The sequence below is a fragment of the Rhipicephalus microplus genome, chromosome 9 (genome assembly GCF_043290135.1).
Source record: "Rhipicephalus microplus isolate Deutch F79 chromosome 9, USDA_Rmic, whole genome shotgun sequence".
Taxonomy (NCBI): domain Eukaryota; kingdom Metazoa; phylum Arthropoda; class Arachnida; order Ixodida; family Ixodidae; genus Rhipicephalus; species Rhipicephalus microplus.
The window spans coordinates 59,641,149-59,655,572 of record NC_134708.1 but is presented as its reverse complement, the minus strand read 5'-3'; the positions used below and the strand labels follow the sequence as shown (position 1 = coordinate 59,655,572).

The 14,424-nt window shown below is 44.1% G+C and overlaps 1 protein-coding gene across 1 annotated transcript; it reads right to left on the bottom strand.

Annotated features, from left to right (window-relative positions):
- Positions 1-13,050: 13,050 nt before the first annotated feature.
- Positions 13,051-13,479, bottom strand: LOC142772277 (uncharacterized). Its single transcript, XM_075874475.1, has one exon. It carries the CDS (start codon positions 13,477-13,479, stop codon positions 13,051-13,053), a length of 429 nt encoding a protein of 142 aa, XP_075730590.1.
- Positions 13,480-14,424: the final 945 nt, after the last annotated feature.

The window sequence follows — 14,424 nt, the reverse complement described above, 5'->3', positions numbered from 1 at the left end:
CCATGTAACCAACCTCAGTCAATGTACGCGTACCTCTCTATAGCGTGACTAACCCTGCAAGCTGTCTTTCTATAGAGGCTCACTCGCCGCCCTTTCATTCAGGCTAGCACAGCGTAGAGCGCCCGTGAGCGCGTTGTAGCCGTCCGAACGGTCTGTTGCAGCAGGGTCGATATAGGTAGAAGAAGCACGCACATTGTCAGCAAGGTGGGAATGGTCTCCGATGGGTGCTTCGGGGAAAGTGCTACTGGGTCATGCAGTGTTTGCTTATGTTGACAGCAAACAGCAAGCGGGGGGCCACAGAGTTCCGCAGCAGCTCGGCTTCGTTCACCAACAGGCTATACTCTCCGTCGCTTTTCTCCCTCTATCTCACTCTCTCACACCTGTCACGCTTCGGTGAATATGCTAGGGAAAGAGAAACCCGGGGTCTCGGGGCATTCGAGCCACCACATTTATTAAACTGCTCCCGCGACAGCAGCTAGGATAACGAGCACGTGCATAGAACTGGTATAAATGCACCAACGGTGCGTGCATAGTGTACAGCGCTAGGTGTTTTGATCTTTCCCCCTCCCCGCACCTTGTTGACGTGCAGAGTTCTTGTCCTGAGAGCGAGCTCTGGCTCTACATTTCGATTTACCTTGCCCTTAACGATGAATTGATGACAGCAGAGAAAGTTCACAGTTCCGGATGGTGTCACCACTCGTGGAAATCACGCCGCCTTCTCTCTAAAGTCGCTGAACATTTGTTTCTTTCTTTTCCCGTACGTTATCACACCGATTAGTGGTGTATAGCAATATTTATTGTCCAATAATCTCGGTATGATATGAGAAGAGAGTATGATAAACATAACTGATAGAATTTTCGGCTTCTTGAGTCTGAATTTGCTTTGCCGCTAGACGAAGTTCTCCAAAAGTTAAGCCGTTACGCTTCACCACTTTCGCCTTTTTATGCTCAGCAATTATAATCGGTGCACGAAGTTTACTACGGTCAATTAATTTATTTAAAAAAAACCGAAACAAAATAAAAAACACAGATACACGTTCATTCGAAGCCTGCAAGCACGAGGACTAGGCAACTACCCATTTTTCTCATGGTATAGATGAACGATTGCAGCGCCAGAGTCCAGATTGTGACTTGTATATCCCGACGTCACATGACAACGTAATCACGTGACTTTGTCAAAGGAATCATCGGTAGAACCACGAATCTTCCGTGTGTAATTCGCCAAGTCGAACATCGTGTAAAGACATCATGAGAAATACTGTATGTGTAATATAGAAAGCAACTTTTATTTCTTCTTCGAGACGATGGATGGATTGTGATTTCCCTTCATATATGACGACTTCATGTTCTGTGAAATGAAGGGTGAACGGTTCCTGTGTAGGTTGCAGTGAAAACTTTGCAAATACTAGGTCAATGCATGTTCCTCGGATCGTGGTTGGTTTCATATAGTCATAAGATATACATCCATGCGTCCATCAACGCATCCATTCGTCTGTCCATGCATCCATGCGTGAGTCCGTCCATCCGTTCGTTCGTGCGTCCATTCATCTTTACGTCCGCGCGTCCATCCATTAGTCTGTCAGTCTGCTAGTCTGTCTGTCCGTCCGTCCATGCGCCCGTCCGTGCGTCCATCTGGTGAACACGCCAAGTACCGCCATCTCGCATCTCCTGTCTCTTTGTCTGTCTGTCTGTCCGTCCGTCCGTCCGTCCGTCCGTCCGTCTGTCTCTCTGTCTGTCTGTCTGTCCGTCCGTCCATCTGTCCGTCTGTCTGCCTGTCTGTCTGTCTGTACGTCCGTCCGTCCGTCTGTCTGTCTGTCTGTACGTCCGTCCGTCCGTCCGCCTGTCTGTCTGCTTGTCTGTCTGTCTGTCTGTACGTCCGTCCGTCCGTCCATCTGTCTGTCTGTCTGTCTGTCTGTCTGTCTGTCTGTACGTCCGTCCGTCCGTCCGTCCGTCCATCTGTCTGTCTGTCTGTCTGTCTGTCTGTCTGTCTGTCTGTCTGTCTGTCTGTCTGTCTGTCTGTCTGTCTGTCTGTCTGTCTGTCTGTCTGTCTGTCTGTCTCTCCCTGCTCAGTGAGGCATTGAACTAGGCGGTCACAAACCACGACGAGCCAAGAGACAATTATTCACGGCTTTAGGAGCTTGGCCCCTGAAAGGCCAGCGCGTGTCCTCTCTGCTTGAATCGTCATTGTCAGCAGCCCTCGCGGGCTTTCCTTTTCAGATAGAACATGCTTTATCAATCTAAACAAAAAGAAAAAAACGCGCCAGAAGTGTCCGTATAGTATTCCTTGCTATGCAATGAGTTACGAGTGTCAGGAAAGGTAATAGTAATGAAAGTACGACACCGTCACGTATCACGAGCAACATTGTGGGAAAGGGAGGGAGGGGGGGGGGATGAAATAACTTTTCCAAGTGTCATTGTGTCGAAAACAATCGCCACTGATTTCTTCGTACTTTGTTTCTCTTGTCTGCATCGATCTCCCATCAACCGTAAACTCCGTGTGTTTCTTCACTTAATATACAGACCACAGACGTGTACACGAAAAAAAATATAATGCGATGCTCATCGAACTGCACGACTCCTCCTCGTCCACACCCCGCCTCGTCAATTATGCGCTCTTTGTAGCGTGAAATAAGAAACGTCCGAGTTCTTGCTAGGGATGGGTGGAAGAGGACGGGAGGGTGGGAGGGATCAATATGGCTGATATTTTGTGCCCTTTTTATGGCCGATGAATGCAGTGATGCGACAGACCGGGTCGTGATGACGTTGCAATAGTGCTGTCAGCCACTTTCAAAAGATGCTTTGAGTTCAACGGTGACGAAGTAGGAAATAAAGTTTTAGGTGTCGTTTGTATGATGGAAGAGGGGCTTCTGGTTAATGTGCGCATGCGTGCAGTCGTCTCGCGGGTACCCGAGGTAACGAGGGGAAAACAACACTAAAGTGATCTTGAATAAACTCGAATTTTTCGTGCCTCAGCTTCACACGCGCAAGTTATAACTATGGAACTAAAGCGAGAAAACCGTAAATTACGCTTCCTTAGCAGAAATATCAAGATTTGCTCTTGAAAGGCATTTGTCGGTTGAATGCGCAAACAAGCTCACAGTCACTCATCGTTACGTTCCTGATCATCGTCAACAACATCGTCTCTCTATACTCTCTTTTCCGCCCCTCGCCTTTCTTAACCCTAAGTAGCAGGCAAGAACATAGATTCAGGCTGACGTCTCTGCTTTTCTGTAAGAATAAACATTTTTATCTCTCGCTGTCCTCTTTCTTGGTAATATGTCGCTTTTTTTAGGGAGCAGCATGGTGGCAGTTGATCTGTAAATTCTTCCAGGACGTTTTACATGTTTTGTCGACGCCCTCATTCTACGGTTTTTGCATGACTGCTGATATCTCTACTGAAACAAATGCCTGCTCGTAATAAATAGTGGTTTGGTGTATTTCGAGCATTTTACTATCACCTGATTGTCAATGTGAATGTCGTCGATTGTTGAGTAGCCTGCTCGAAATCCAGCTTGATGTTTTGGTTGATTGAATCGTAATGTTGTCTCAATTCTGTGAGTAATTACCTATGTAAAAGCTTGTATACGACGGAGAGCAAGCTGATGGGCCTGTGATTTTTTAAGTCCTTGTCCGGATTCTTAAGAATTAAGATAATTTTAACATTCTTCCAAGATCCTGCTACACACCCCGTCATGAGGCACTTCATAAACAGGGTGGCTAAGTTTTCTCACACAATCTGTCCTCCGTCTTTGAGCAGATCTGAAGGTACCTGATCTTCCACCAACTTGACCTCAATTCACTCCCTCCAAGGCTCTCTTGGCTTCTGCAATTACTGGCGGGATGTAATTTGCGTTACTGCAAGTTCGTACATTAGTGTCGTGGCTGCTTCGGCTGATGAAGAGACCTCTTTATAGAATTCTATCCTTATTAAACCAATTACATCTTTCATGATGTCATGTGTACTAACGCATGAAGTAAGCTTCAATGTTCCCGTAGGAATTCTTTCGAAGACCACCAAGTGAACGGGAAAGGAAAGAAAAAGCACGAGTGCAGGGTATGTCAATCTCAGCATGGGTATCGGCACTCCGTGTCTCGACATCAGAACTACAACAGCAAGGTACAAGAATTTAGTCAATTCAAGCTCCACAATTTTGGCGCCACGCTCGCGCGGCAAAGCTGGGCGTTGCCGGGAATATATGCGGCCAGCGAATGCGGCTTTCAAAAGAGTTGACTCTGTGGCAAGTACCAACTTGCCCCGCCGCCAGCAAACGTGTGGCGCCAAGCCACCCTCAGTTTACGAAGGTGGCTTGGCACCAGATATTTGCGGGCGGCGTCAACAAGGCAACGTGCGCGCATGCCATGTTCATTCGGTCTGGATCACTGCTAGCCATCAACAGTTACAGTGTGACGCAGTTTGCAGATTTCACGCGAGAGCTCAGCGCGTGCTCGCAAGTGTGTGTGGCAGCGTTGTGGCTAAAAGAGTGCCGTAGGCCCCGCCGCGGTGGTCTAGTGGCGATGGTATTCGGCTGCTAACCCGCAGGTCGCGGGATTGAATCCCGGCTGCGGCGGCTGCATTTCCGATGGAGGCGGAAATGTTGTACGCCCGTGTACTCATATTTGGGTGCACGTTAAAGAACCCCAGGTGGTCTAAATTTCCGGAGCCCTCCACTACGGCGTCTCTCATAATCATATGGTGGTTTTGGGACGTCAAACCCCACAAATCAATCAATCAATCAATCAATAAAGGATTGCCGTAGATATTCCCAGTTGTGATAAGAGCAGTTGCGCAGCTTTACGTTGCTTTGGAAGCCAGTATACCAACAAAATATATCGTGAATACGCTCCAGAATGCCTTTCGTGCACGAAATTATCGTTGTGATTTCTCGTATACAACGGCAGTAATGGACTTCCTATTTGCGGAGAAATTCCTGTGCTCTTGTTTTATCCAGATCCTAACTGTGGTTGAAATGCGGTTTTGGACATCCCTCAAAGACATCACAGCGTTCAGGACCGCGCGTGTTGGCGCGGCGTATAGGAAGGGCGTATTTCGCAAAATTGATCCGACATGTGGGAAAGAGATTACTCCATCAGTCCTCCCTTATGCGTACCGTCCATATTGCGCAAAAAGCCATGTAGTTTCATGAAGGGTAGCTACACACGAAAGCAATTACAGACATTTTATTTTTGTCTGTGTGAAAAACTTGTATTCGTGGCGTGGCGTGTTAACTAGTGAATACACTGGTAAAGTAATTTTTTTTCAGGTGGAAGACTTAGATGCCTCAACAAGCGCGGAAATAAATTGTCGCAGTCATGTGATAAGGTAACCATATGATGTAATCATAGCACCACAGAATACCAATATTTCTGACATCATCATTAGGTCACTATTGTGTCCCATGCCGCACCATCGTATGGCGGCGGCTTCACAAGACACCGTCGCTTGGTAAAAAAGGGGGCATATCACTGAGGGAGTGTAAAAGCCAGGAAGGGGTGTACGATTTCGGAGGCAATACAAAACCACGTTAGAAGCAAGAAGCTTTGAGAAGTCGTTGCGAGAGGATCAATACATCAACTCAAAAGATCAGGAAGAAGGCTTACTTTTTCTGGTGGTCTCATTTTAGCGCATAAGTAAACGTGTGTTTTTTCTCGTACCAGCAAGACCAAGCCTGAGCGATACTCTTCTTGTCGAGACAGATACTTAGACCAAAATGATCTCAATCGTAAGCAAGGAAAATGAAAGCTGTCCGCTCCCCTTGGTTGCTGCAGGAATAAACGTTGATTCTCTATATCTCGCTTCGTCCAGAGCTGGGGTGACTTCTCGTAGGCTGCTTACTCACTTATCAGTTTTAAATATTATCCAATAAGTAACCGATGTATTATGAACGATTATCATTTAATTAGTCTAACATGCCTCCAGTCATAACGTATTAAGACGCAATTATTAGGATGGCATCAACAGCACAAAGACAATAAGAAAAAGGAGAGGATGGCGAGACGCAAGCTGCGCTCTTTGCCTTTACGGTCTCTCTTCCCTGTCATCGATGCGCTGTTGAATTGCTGTTAATGAATCGTTACCCATTCACCCGAGCTCCAACTCTTACAGGCTAGGAAAAACGTTTATGATGTTCATGAAAGCCAGTGTTCGTCAATCGCGTCCTGAATAAAAAAATGTTCTTAGTGCTCTTTTCTGGTGTTGACGGACTGGATAAAAAGAGGTTTTGTAAGCTGCAACCCCATGATTAATCACAATATGTAACCTAAAATACAAATACATAGTGGTATCCAGATAACCACGTGTTTGTGAGAGCGCAACGCCCAGATGCGAGCTCTGCGCAAACAGCGCTTACTCACTTTTGTCAGTGCAGGTTGTTATCGCATAACCTTCCTGGATACTTAAATGGGCTAACATCGTTTATTGAGATGTTGGTTACTAGTAAATTCAATTATTTAAAAGGCAGGATATTAGAGAGCTTTAGAATACCCCACGCAAAGATTGTGGATGTAGCGTTAGCGTTCGTCACTCAACGGCAGCCCGCAAGAGGTTAGCGTCCGATGCACGCGCAACGCAAACGCAACACCTTGCGTTAGACTGTTATTAAACTCTCTTTTGTTGCACCTTCTAAATACAACCCGCTTCGACCACTGGATCTTCGGACCTTTCCACCTGTTGCACCTTACACGTGAAGCAAATTTGTCTGTGTATTATTGATACCGCGAGATTATACAAACAATCAGGCTAATAAAATAAAAAAGAAACACGAAATACTCATTTTTTCACGTTACTTTTAAGTTAATTTATTAAAACATTGCTACCCTTGTCTCAATGGGCCATCAAACTACTCAAAGGCGAAAATTATTAATGGTGTTGGCGTCGGGCAGGAGTTTATAACGAACACGTATTCGCTAAAGGAAGTAAAGAAGAGGACAGAGAGGATAGGCAGGGATGTTAATTAGATGAACCAGTATGCTACCCTACACAGGAGAAAGGAATGAGGCAGTTTTAAAGATGAAGAAAGAGGGAGAGAGAGAGCACACACTAATTCTCACAACTCACAAATTAAAACGCCATCGGTCTATAATCACCAGTGCAAGTCTGATGACTGCAGCAAATTTAGCATTGCCTTCCTCACCTTCACCCACAATGACTTCTCAGGACGACACTGAAGAATTGTTTCGGCCGTCACCGCAAAGGAAGTGATTTCCTCTATGCATTGTAGTGAGCAAAGTTGCAGAATATGAGCTGTAGTGTCTCTTTCTTATCACAGTTGTCACAAAAATGGTTGTAAGTCATTTAGATACAAAAGAAGGATAGCTTCGTCAAGGGCGTACCAACCTTTGCGCGAGTTGTGGGGGGGGGGGGGCAAATCTAAGTCACTCGCCAGCCTCTATATATATATATATATATATATATATATATATATATATATATATATATATATATATATTGACTACTTATAAATCACGTAAAACATAAGACAATCGAGTATTTTCGATACGGCATATTGTTGTTTGCCATTGGTTCTTCAGCATTTAAAATTGTCTGTGTGCCATAAAATCGTCTGCTTCTTACATGACGTCCCGAATCCGTGAAATGTCGTGGTGTTCATTATAGCGCATGCATAATAAACAAGGCATTCGTGCGCTGAAGAATATCTAAAACTTTTTTGGGGTAGTCGGAGAGAATCTTCTTCTAAATATTATTTAAGTAGACTAGCCGCTGGCCACATTATCAGCGGCTACTTATCGCAGCTGGCGAGATGAAACAATATAAGCATAACAAAATATATTCACTTGAAGAATCAAGGCATTTAGCAGCTGGTGCGTGCACACATCTCTGAGCTCGTCCTTGTTGAGAGAGAAAGAAAGAGGGAATAGATAGAAATAAGCAGCGCTGCGTGTGCGTAGTTCTTTGCTGTCCAAGTTGTACTTTGAGCTGCAAAACATAATTCAAGTTCAATGAGAACCTATGAGCCCCACTCTCAGTTAAGCCTACATAGTGCTAAAAACCATAGTCCGTCACCTTCTCCTTGGTCCGGTGAATCAAGCTAAGGGGCAAGCTTAAAAGTTGAGCTTCCCACTGTGCTAGAGTCCACCGCTTTATTCGTCACCACTTTGAAAGCTATCACTATCGCTCCAAATTACCATAAGCAAGGCGGATCAGGTTTATCAGAGACAAAAGCGGCCCCCTTTTTTCCCGCTTCCAGGTAAGACTAGAACATTGAAGAATATTCGTAACATTCATCAGCTCACAGCAGCTCCGACAAATCAGCGATGATAATAATGTTTTGATCAAAGAAAATAATTTTCCTGAAGCAGGAGATCATTTGGCCACTCCATAAAAAGTTTGCTCGTTCGCATCCTTAACTGCATCAGCCAGTCACTGCAGAAATCAAGCGTGTACAAGTTATGCAATGTTCTTGGGCCCCTGTTGAGCGCTGGCATGCTCTGCAATGCTACTGCACAAAGTGCGAACGCGCCGCATATGCGCCCCACACCGCAAAAGCCCACAAGGAAAATCGTCACCGCCAAAGTGTTGGAGAAATTTCACTATATTGTAATATTTCCTCGTAAAACCATAAGTGTTTACGGTCACTGGGTAAATGAAAACTTAGCCTTAGTGTTTGCTTTCCCCAGCATGCAACTAACAGTGACCACTGTCGAAAGTGGGGTGGGAGGGCTCAGCCCCTCTAACTTTTCTTAGTGTGTGTGTGGGGGGGGGGGGGGGGTGGCTTGTGCCTCTTTTGCCTCCCTGGCTAGTACGCCTATGCACTTCGCGAAATGACTCACCTCTGAGTCATAAACAGCAAAGCAGAGAGGCATCACTGCGGTGATATCCAGTAGGTGTCTGTAGAAGTAAAGTGTTCGGGCTGAGATGGTGCTGATTGCGCAGTCAACTTGTTGCATTCAAAGCGGGAAAAGTAATTTCTTGTGCGGTTACTCGAAGTTGGTGAGCAGCGTCGGTCCTTGATAACGGTATCTTCTCAAGCCTATCGTCCTGAAGCTTTTCACAGCTAGAGCTTCTCGAAATGGTGCCGCAATGGCGGAGATAAACGAGTTTAATAATCGAAATGTGTCATTCTCTCATTTCACTCTAACATCAAATCTATTTTTTATTTTATTTTACCACTGAATGAGAAAAAAAAACTGGAAGTGTACTTAGCCTCAGGCAGACAAGTAGGTTATTTCTGCTACTGACAAAAGTTGAATCCCGTGCGGACGTCACGACTAACTCTGTGCATACCAAAATGCCTGCAAAGGAGCAAGAGATTGTTTGCATTTTAAGGTGCCTCCACGTTACGTGGCGCTGCCACACTTCACAGTCTTGATGATGATGGCATTCTGAATACTCGGGATATATTGTCGTGAAATAAAAGAAAACTCATATGTTGGGTCAAGAAGTTCGTTAAAAAAAGTCGATCAATTCATATAGCGTCTGCTCATGGCAACAAAACCACTCAGTTCATGATTACGAAATGATGTGCGCACAATAAAACACTATCACTACCATTGTTCAACACTAAAACTACGACATGCTTGCGCCACGAGTTTACGCCACATTACGACAGTTTGCATGACTACTCTGCATGCACAGTTTGTACGCACAGTTCTTTTTGACAACGTTGGTGCAGTCAAAATAAGCTCAGGCGCTCTCATCCATAACCACCCTAACACCACCCTCTTTCGCAACCCTTGTGACAGTGGAGCCCGGAGTTACTTATAGCTGCCTCTAATAGTCAAGAAAAACGAGGCGTTACCGTGCTATAGCGTAGCCAATGAATTGCTATGACAAACTGCCAAGTCTGCCCACTGACGCTTTCGCTGTGCAAAAGTGTTATCTGTCTTTTCTCCTTGCCCAATGCTGACGTGTCCGTTTCTCTAAACCCTAAGTACATCGTCCATTTGTGCAAAAACCCGGTAATGATGTGCACGCGTGCCTCCATAATATCCCGCAATCACCGCAGACATCACTGTCCTCGCGAAGCGAAACGCAACATCACTGTCGGTTGCAGAAACGAGACGAGACAGGCGTGGACTGCGTTCAATGAGAATTAACAGCAGAAATCTTCCTTTTTTTATTTTGCTTATTCACACGCGCGCTCTTTCGTCTCTTGTTTTTTTCTTCTCTTTCTCTTCGGTGAGTTTCAATAGCTTCTGGCCCACATAAAGTTTTGTTCTCCTCATTGGAAACAACCTTCAAGTTGGTAGATATGTTGTACAGGTCTCCGATGAGTTTTCCATTTGTTTTCAAAAGGCAGGAGCGTATTTTCTTGTCGACTCCCGAATAAACTTCCATGACTTTGGCCAGGTTCTGAAGTGATCTAGAAGTGCGTGAACCAAGCAATACGATGCCTCCTAGGTTCACTCTCGTTTCTTGTTTACTTACATAAGGTAAGCTTGCTCTCTGAATTCCTTCAGATATTCCTTGTTCTATCTTTTCCACCAATCTTTCATGATGTTTTGCCGCTTTCTCCAGATTTCTTCAATGTTGACTTCGAATTGATCTCCATCATTGCCGGTAATTCTATGTTTTCCACCTATTATGGCAGCCGCTGCAATAGGTAGCGGCTCATCTGGTACTCTGTGTACATAGGTTAACGGCCTGTTGTTAAGCACCGCTTCAACTTCAGTGGCTATTGTCTCCATCTCTTCCCTGGTTAGCAGTCTCTTTCTGATTACTTTTCTCATTGATGATTTCATGCTTCGTATTATTCTTTCATAGAAGCCTCGCCAACAAGGCGCTTGTTTGGCGATAAACTACCGCTTTATTTATCTCCTTGGTTAGTTCATTTAGAGACTTCTTCTAACTCCTTCAGCATACGATAGATTTCTCTGTTGGCTTTCTTAAAGTCCTTGCGTTGTCACTATATATTGTGTGACATAAGCCTCTTCTCGCTGTAAATATTTTGAATGTATGTAAGAATGACTCTGTTTTACAGTTGTCGACAACTTCGAGATGTACAGCTCTTGTTCTTGTACACACGAATACTGCGATGTACAGTTTTGTCATGCCTTGCACGGAGTCTTTTATAAGCATCGGGCCTGTAAAATCTACACCAGTCACTTCAAATGGTTGTCGGTGTTTTACTCTGTCAGCAGGCAGGAGTGCTGTGTCTTGCTTAATTGATTTAGCGTCAAATCATTGGCACTTTAAACATCCATGAGTAATCTTTTTCACCAGCTGACTTCCTTCGATTATCTAATATTTCGTTCTAAGCTGCGACAGTGTTGCACTAACTCCTCCATGCAGCGCGAGTTGTTGCACATGTCGCACTAGCAGCTTTGTAGCAGCCGTCCACTTTGGTAGCACAATGGGATGTTTTTCATTGTATGTCAGTCAACTTTGAGACAGACGACCCTTGTGCCTTATTAGTCCTTGTTCATCTTCAAAGACTTCCCTACCACAAACAAACATCCTTGTTGTCTTCGTCGAATTGATCTAGTTGAGTATAATATGTTCCCGTATCTTTCGTTGCTCCAATTTTATTATTGCCGTCTCTGCATTTTTTTAGTTCATCAAAACTTAGACCACCGATTAACAGCTTTTTTTATAATCTGTATGTATCTCAGAACCCAAGCTGTTACTCTGAGCAATCTTATGTAGGTTTCATACTTCTCTGCGTTGATCACGACCAGAATTGACGTGTATGTGTTAGTTGCATAGTATTCACAACTCCCAGTGTCTTCTTCCGTTTCCGTCTCTCTGTGGTCTTGTTTTCCGTAACAAGTGACTTTGGACCAAGCCACCGTAGGTCCGACTGTATCAAAGCCTTTGTGCTTACACGTCTGGTCATAAGATCAGCTTGGTTCTCTTCACTTGCAATGTATTTCCATTCTCATAGCTTCGTTTTCTTTTTTATCTCCTTCACCCTATTCTCTACACATGTGTCTGGTTTTTTCTTTCCGTGTAGCCAACTAGGAACAATGATCGAGTTCGTCCACTATCTTGTAGCATTTATATTCCTTACAAATCCGCTTCTGATGTATTTCGAAATGGGTGCAGACAGCAACGCAGCCATCAACTCAAGCCGTGGTAACGAGATTTAATTCATCGGTACAACTCTTTCTTCTGCAATTAGTATTTCAGCCTCCTTTTCTTTCTCGTAGCGATTTATCAAATAGGCCACTGTTCCATATACATATGAACTTGTATCTGAAAACAAGTGAAGTTTGAATATGCTTCCTGTTTTGTCTTACATCAAACCATCGTGATACACTGAACTTTTAAATCGATTCCAGCTCTTTAATCTATCTTCTCCAAGTCTCCGTTTCATCATCTGGCAGTGAGTTGTCCCAAGACGTCCCTTTCCTCCACATGTTTTGTATTGCTCGCTTGGCTGTTACTGTAAATGGAGTAAAGAGTCCCAGAAGATTGTACAATCTAGCAGTGAGCTGTAACAGTTGGCTTTTCATTAGCGCACCCCTGGTATTGATGCTTTTTTGTCAAACGATGGTAGGTACAGCCTACTTTCCTTGAAGTTCCATCTGATGCCAAGTACCTTTATTTCGGTAGAAGCCCCGAAGCTTGCGTTTTCCTCTTTCTTTAAGTTTTGTTGTAATCCAGGCTCATTTGTGTTGAACATTTGAGAGTCATTGACGCCTCTTGAGAAATATTCTTCCATTTCAAGTAAACTTTTTCGGCTTCCATGGGTGATTCGGCTTCCATTATTATGTGATCGAGATAAATGTTTCTCCTCAGCTGTTTTGTTTAATCGTCTCCGGAAATTTCTCGTCCAACTTGCTCAGGTGGTGCTGTACTGTTGATGCGAGGAATAAATACTGGAGGATGAGCCAAACGTCACTTTTGACATTTTTCATGTTACAATCTTCGCATCGCTTCCACTCTGAATTCTATCCCACCAAAGGAGACTGCAGTGCGTATCTGTCTTCCTCAATTACTGAAATCTGTAAGAATGCCTTCCCAATATTAGCTGTCATTTCAATGCGATGGTGTCGGAAGATCATCAGCATGTGCACGAGATCACAATTGACATTTGGTCCCGTTTTGAAGTTATCATTTAGAGATTACTCTTTGTGGATGATGATGACAGATCAAATACTATTCTTATCTTTGTTGTTTGACAATCGTCCTTGATGACGGCTTGATTCGGCATGTAATAGCAGTGTGTCATCGGTGCCCTTTTCTTCGGCCACTTCTGCCACTCCACTAGTCAAGTACTCTCTGATGGCATTCTCGTAACATCGCAATACACTTTCGTCTTTCTGTAACCTTCGAGTGAGTTGCTTCAATCTGGTCATTGCATTACCCTTGTTTTCATCGAGCTCCACAGTATCTTTCCATGGAAGTCGTACTGAGTATCTTTTCTCTTCACACTTTAGGTTCTTGCTAAAATACTCCATCACACTCTCTTCTTTCATTGCGTCTTGCTCAGTGCCCTTTATGCCGATGGTTTCTATGTCCCAGAAATGCCTTAGCTTGGTCTCTATGTCGTACTTGTCCACTTTATCCTGAAGTACCATAACGATTGACCCTTTCACTAACGTTGCCGCTAACTTAGCTTTACCATGCACCGTACAACCGAATATGGTATCGGTTGCTGTCAGCTTCTCTTACAGTTTTCGGATGATTCCGGTCATTATTTGCAAGTACTGGTCTGATTTAACAAGGATTCTTATTTTTCTGCAGTTTATGCTTGTACATAAACCGTCAGCCAACTTTAATCCGTCGTCTTCATACTTCTCCTTCAGTGAAACTGGCAAGAGCGGTATTCTTTCTTTTGATACAACGTCAACCTCGAGTGCTTCCAACAAAACCTCTTCGCCACTATATGCGCTTCTAAGTTTGACTTCAACTGAATGCATAGTCTTTTCCTCTTGTCCTTCTCCGAAAGAGCCTATGGTCAGTCTTTCTTTTCTGTTGACCATGCAACCAGGCTTCTTTGACAAGCTCCTAAAGATATATTTTCTTTGGCTACCAGTGTCCATCAGAACCCGACAATAGCACGACTTGTTTCTACCTTCTGCCATTTCCATTGCAGTCTACAGAAAAATGCTCGACAATATATTCATACATTGGCGGATTGACCCTTGTTCTTCCTGATTTTTATTTTTACCTTGAATGGTTGCTGTGCCCTGCGCTTTGAGTTCTTTTCCCTTGCACATAGACGTTACGTGCCTCTTCCCGCATATCTTGCATCTTATGATTGCCTTGCATATTTTGGCAGCATGTCGGGGCCTCGTGCAACGCTAGCATCTTTGAAACACTTTTAGCTTCAATTTCTTCTCTTCATATGCCATATTTTTTCTGCAGTCATCAGAATAGTGGATATTAGTCTCACAAAAATTGCCAAACTTTGTCATGGTGCTTTGGAAATTAACCGTTATATATTTGGGCATCCTATATAATGACGCAATAAATTGGAGAAGTCACATTGATGATGTGTACTCCGAGGCAACAAGGGCCAT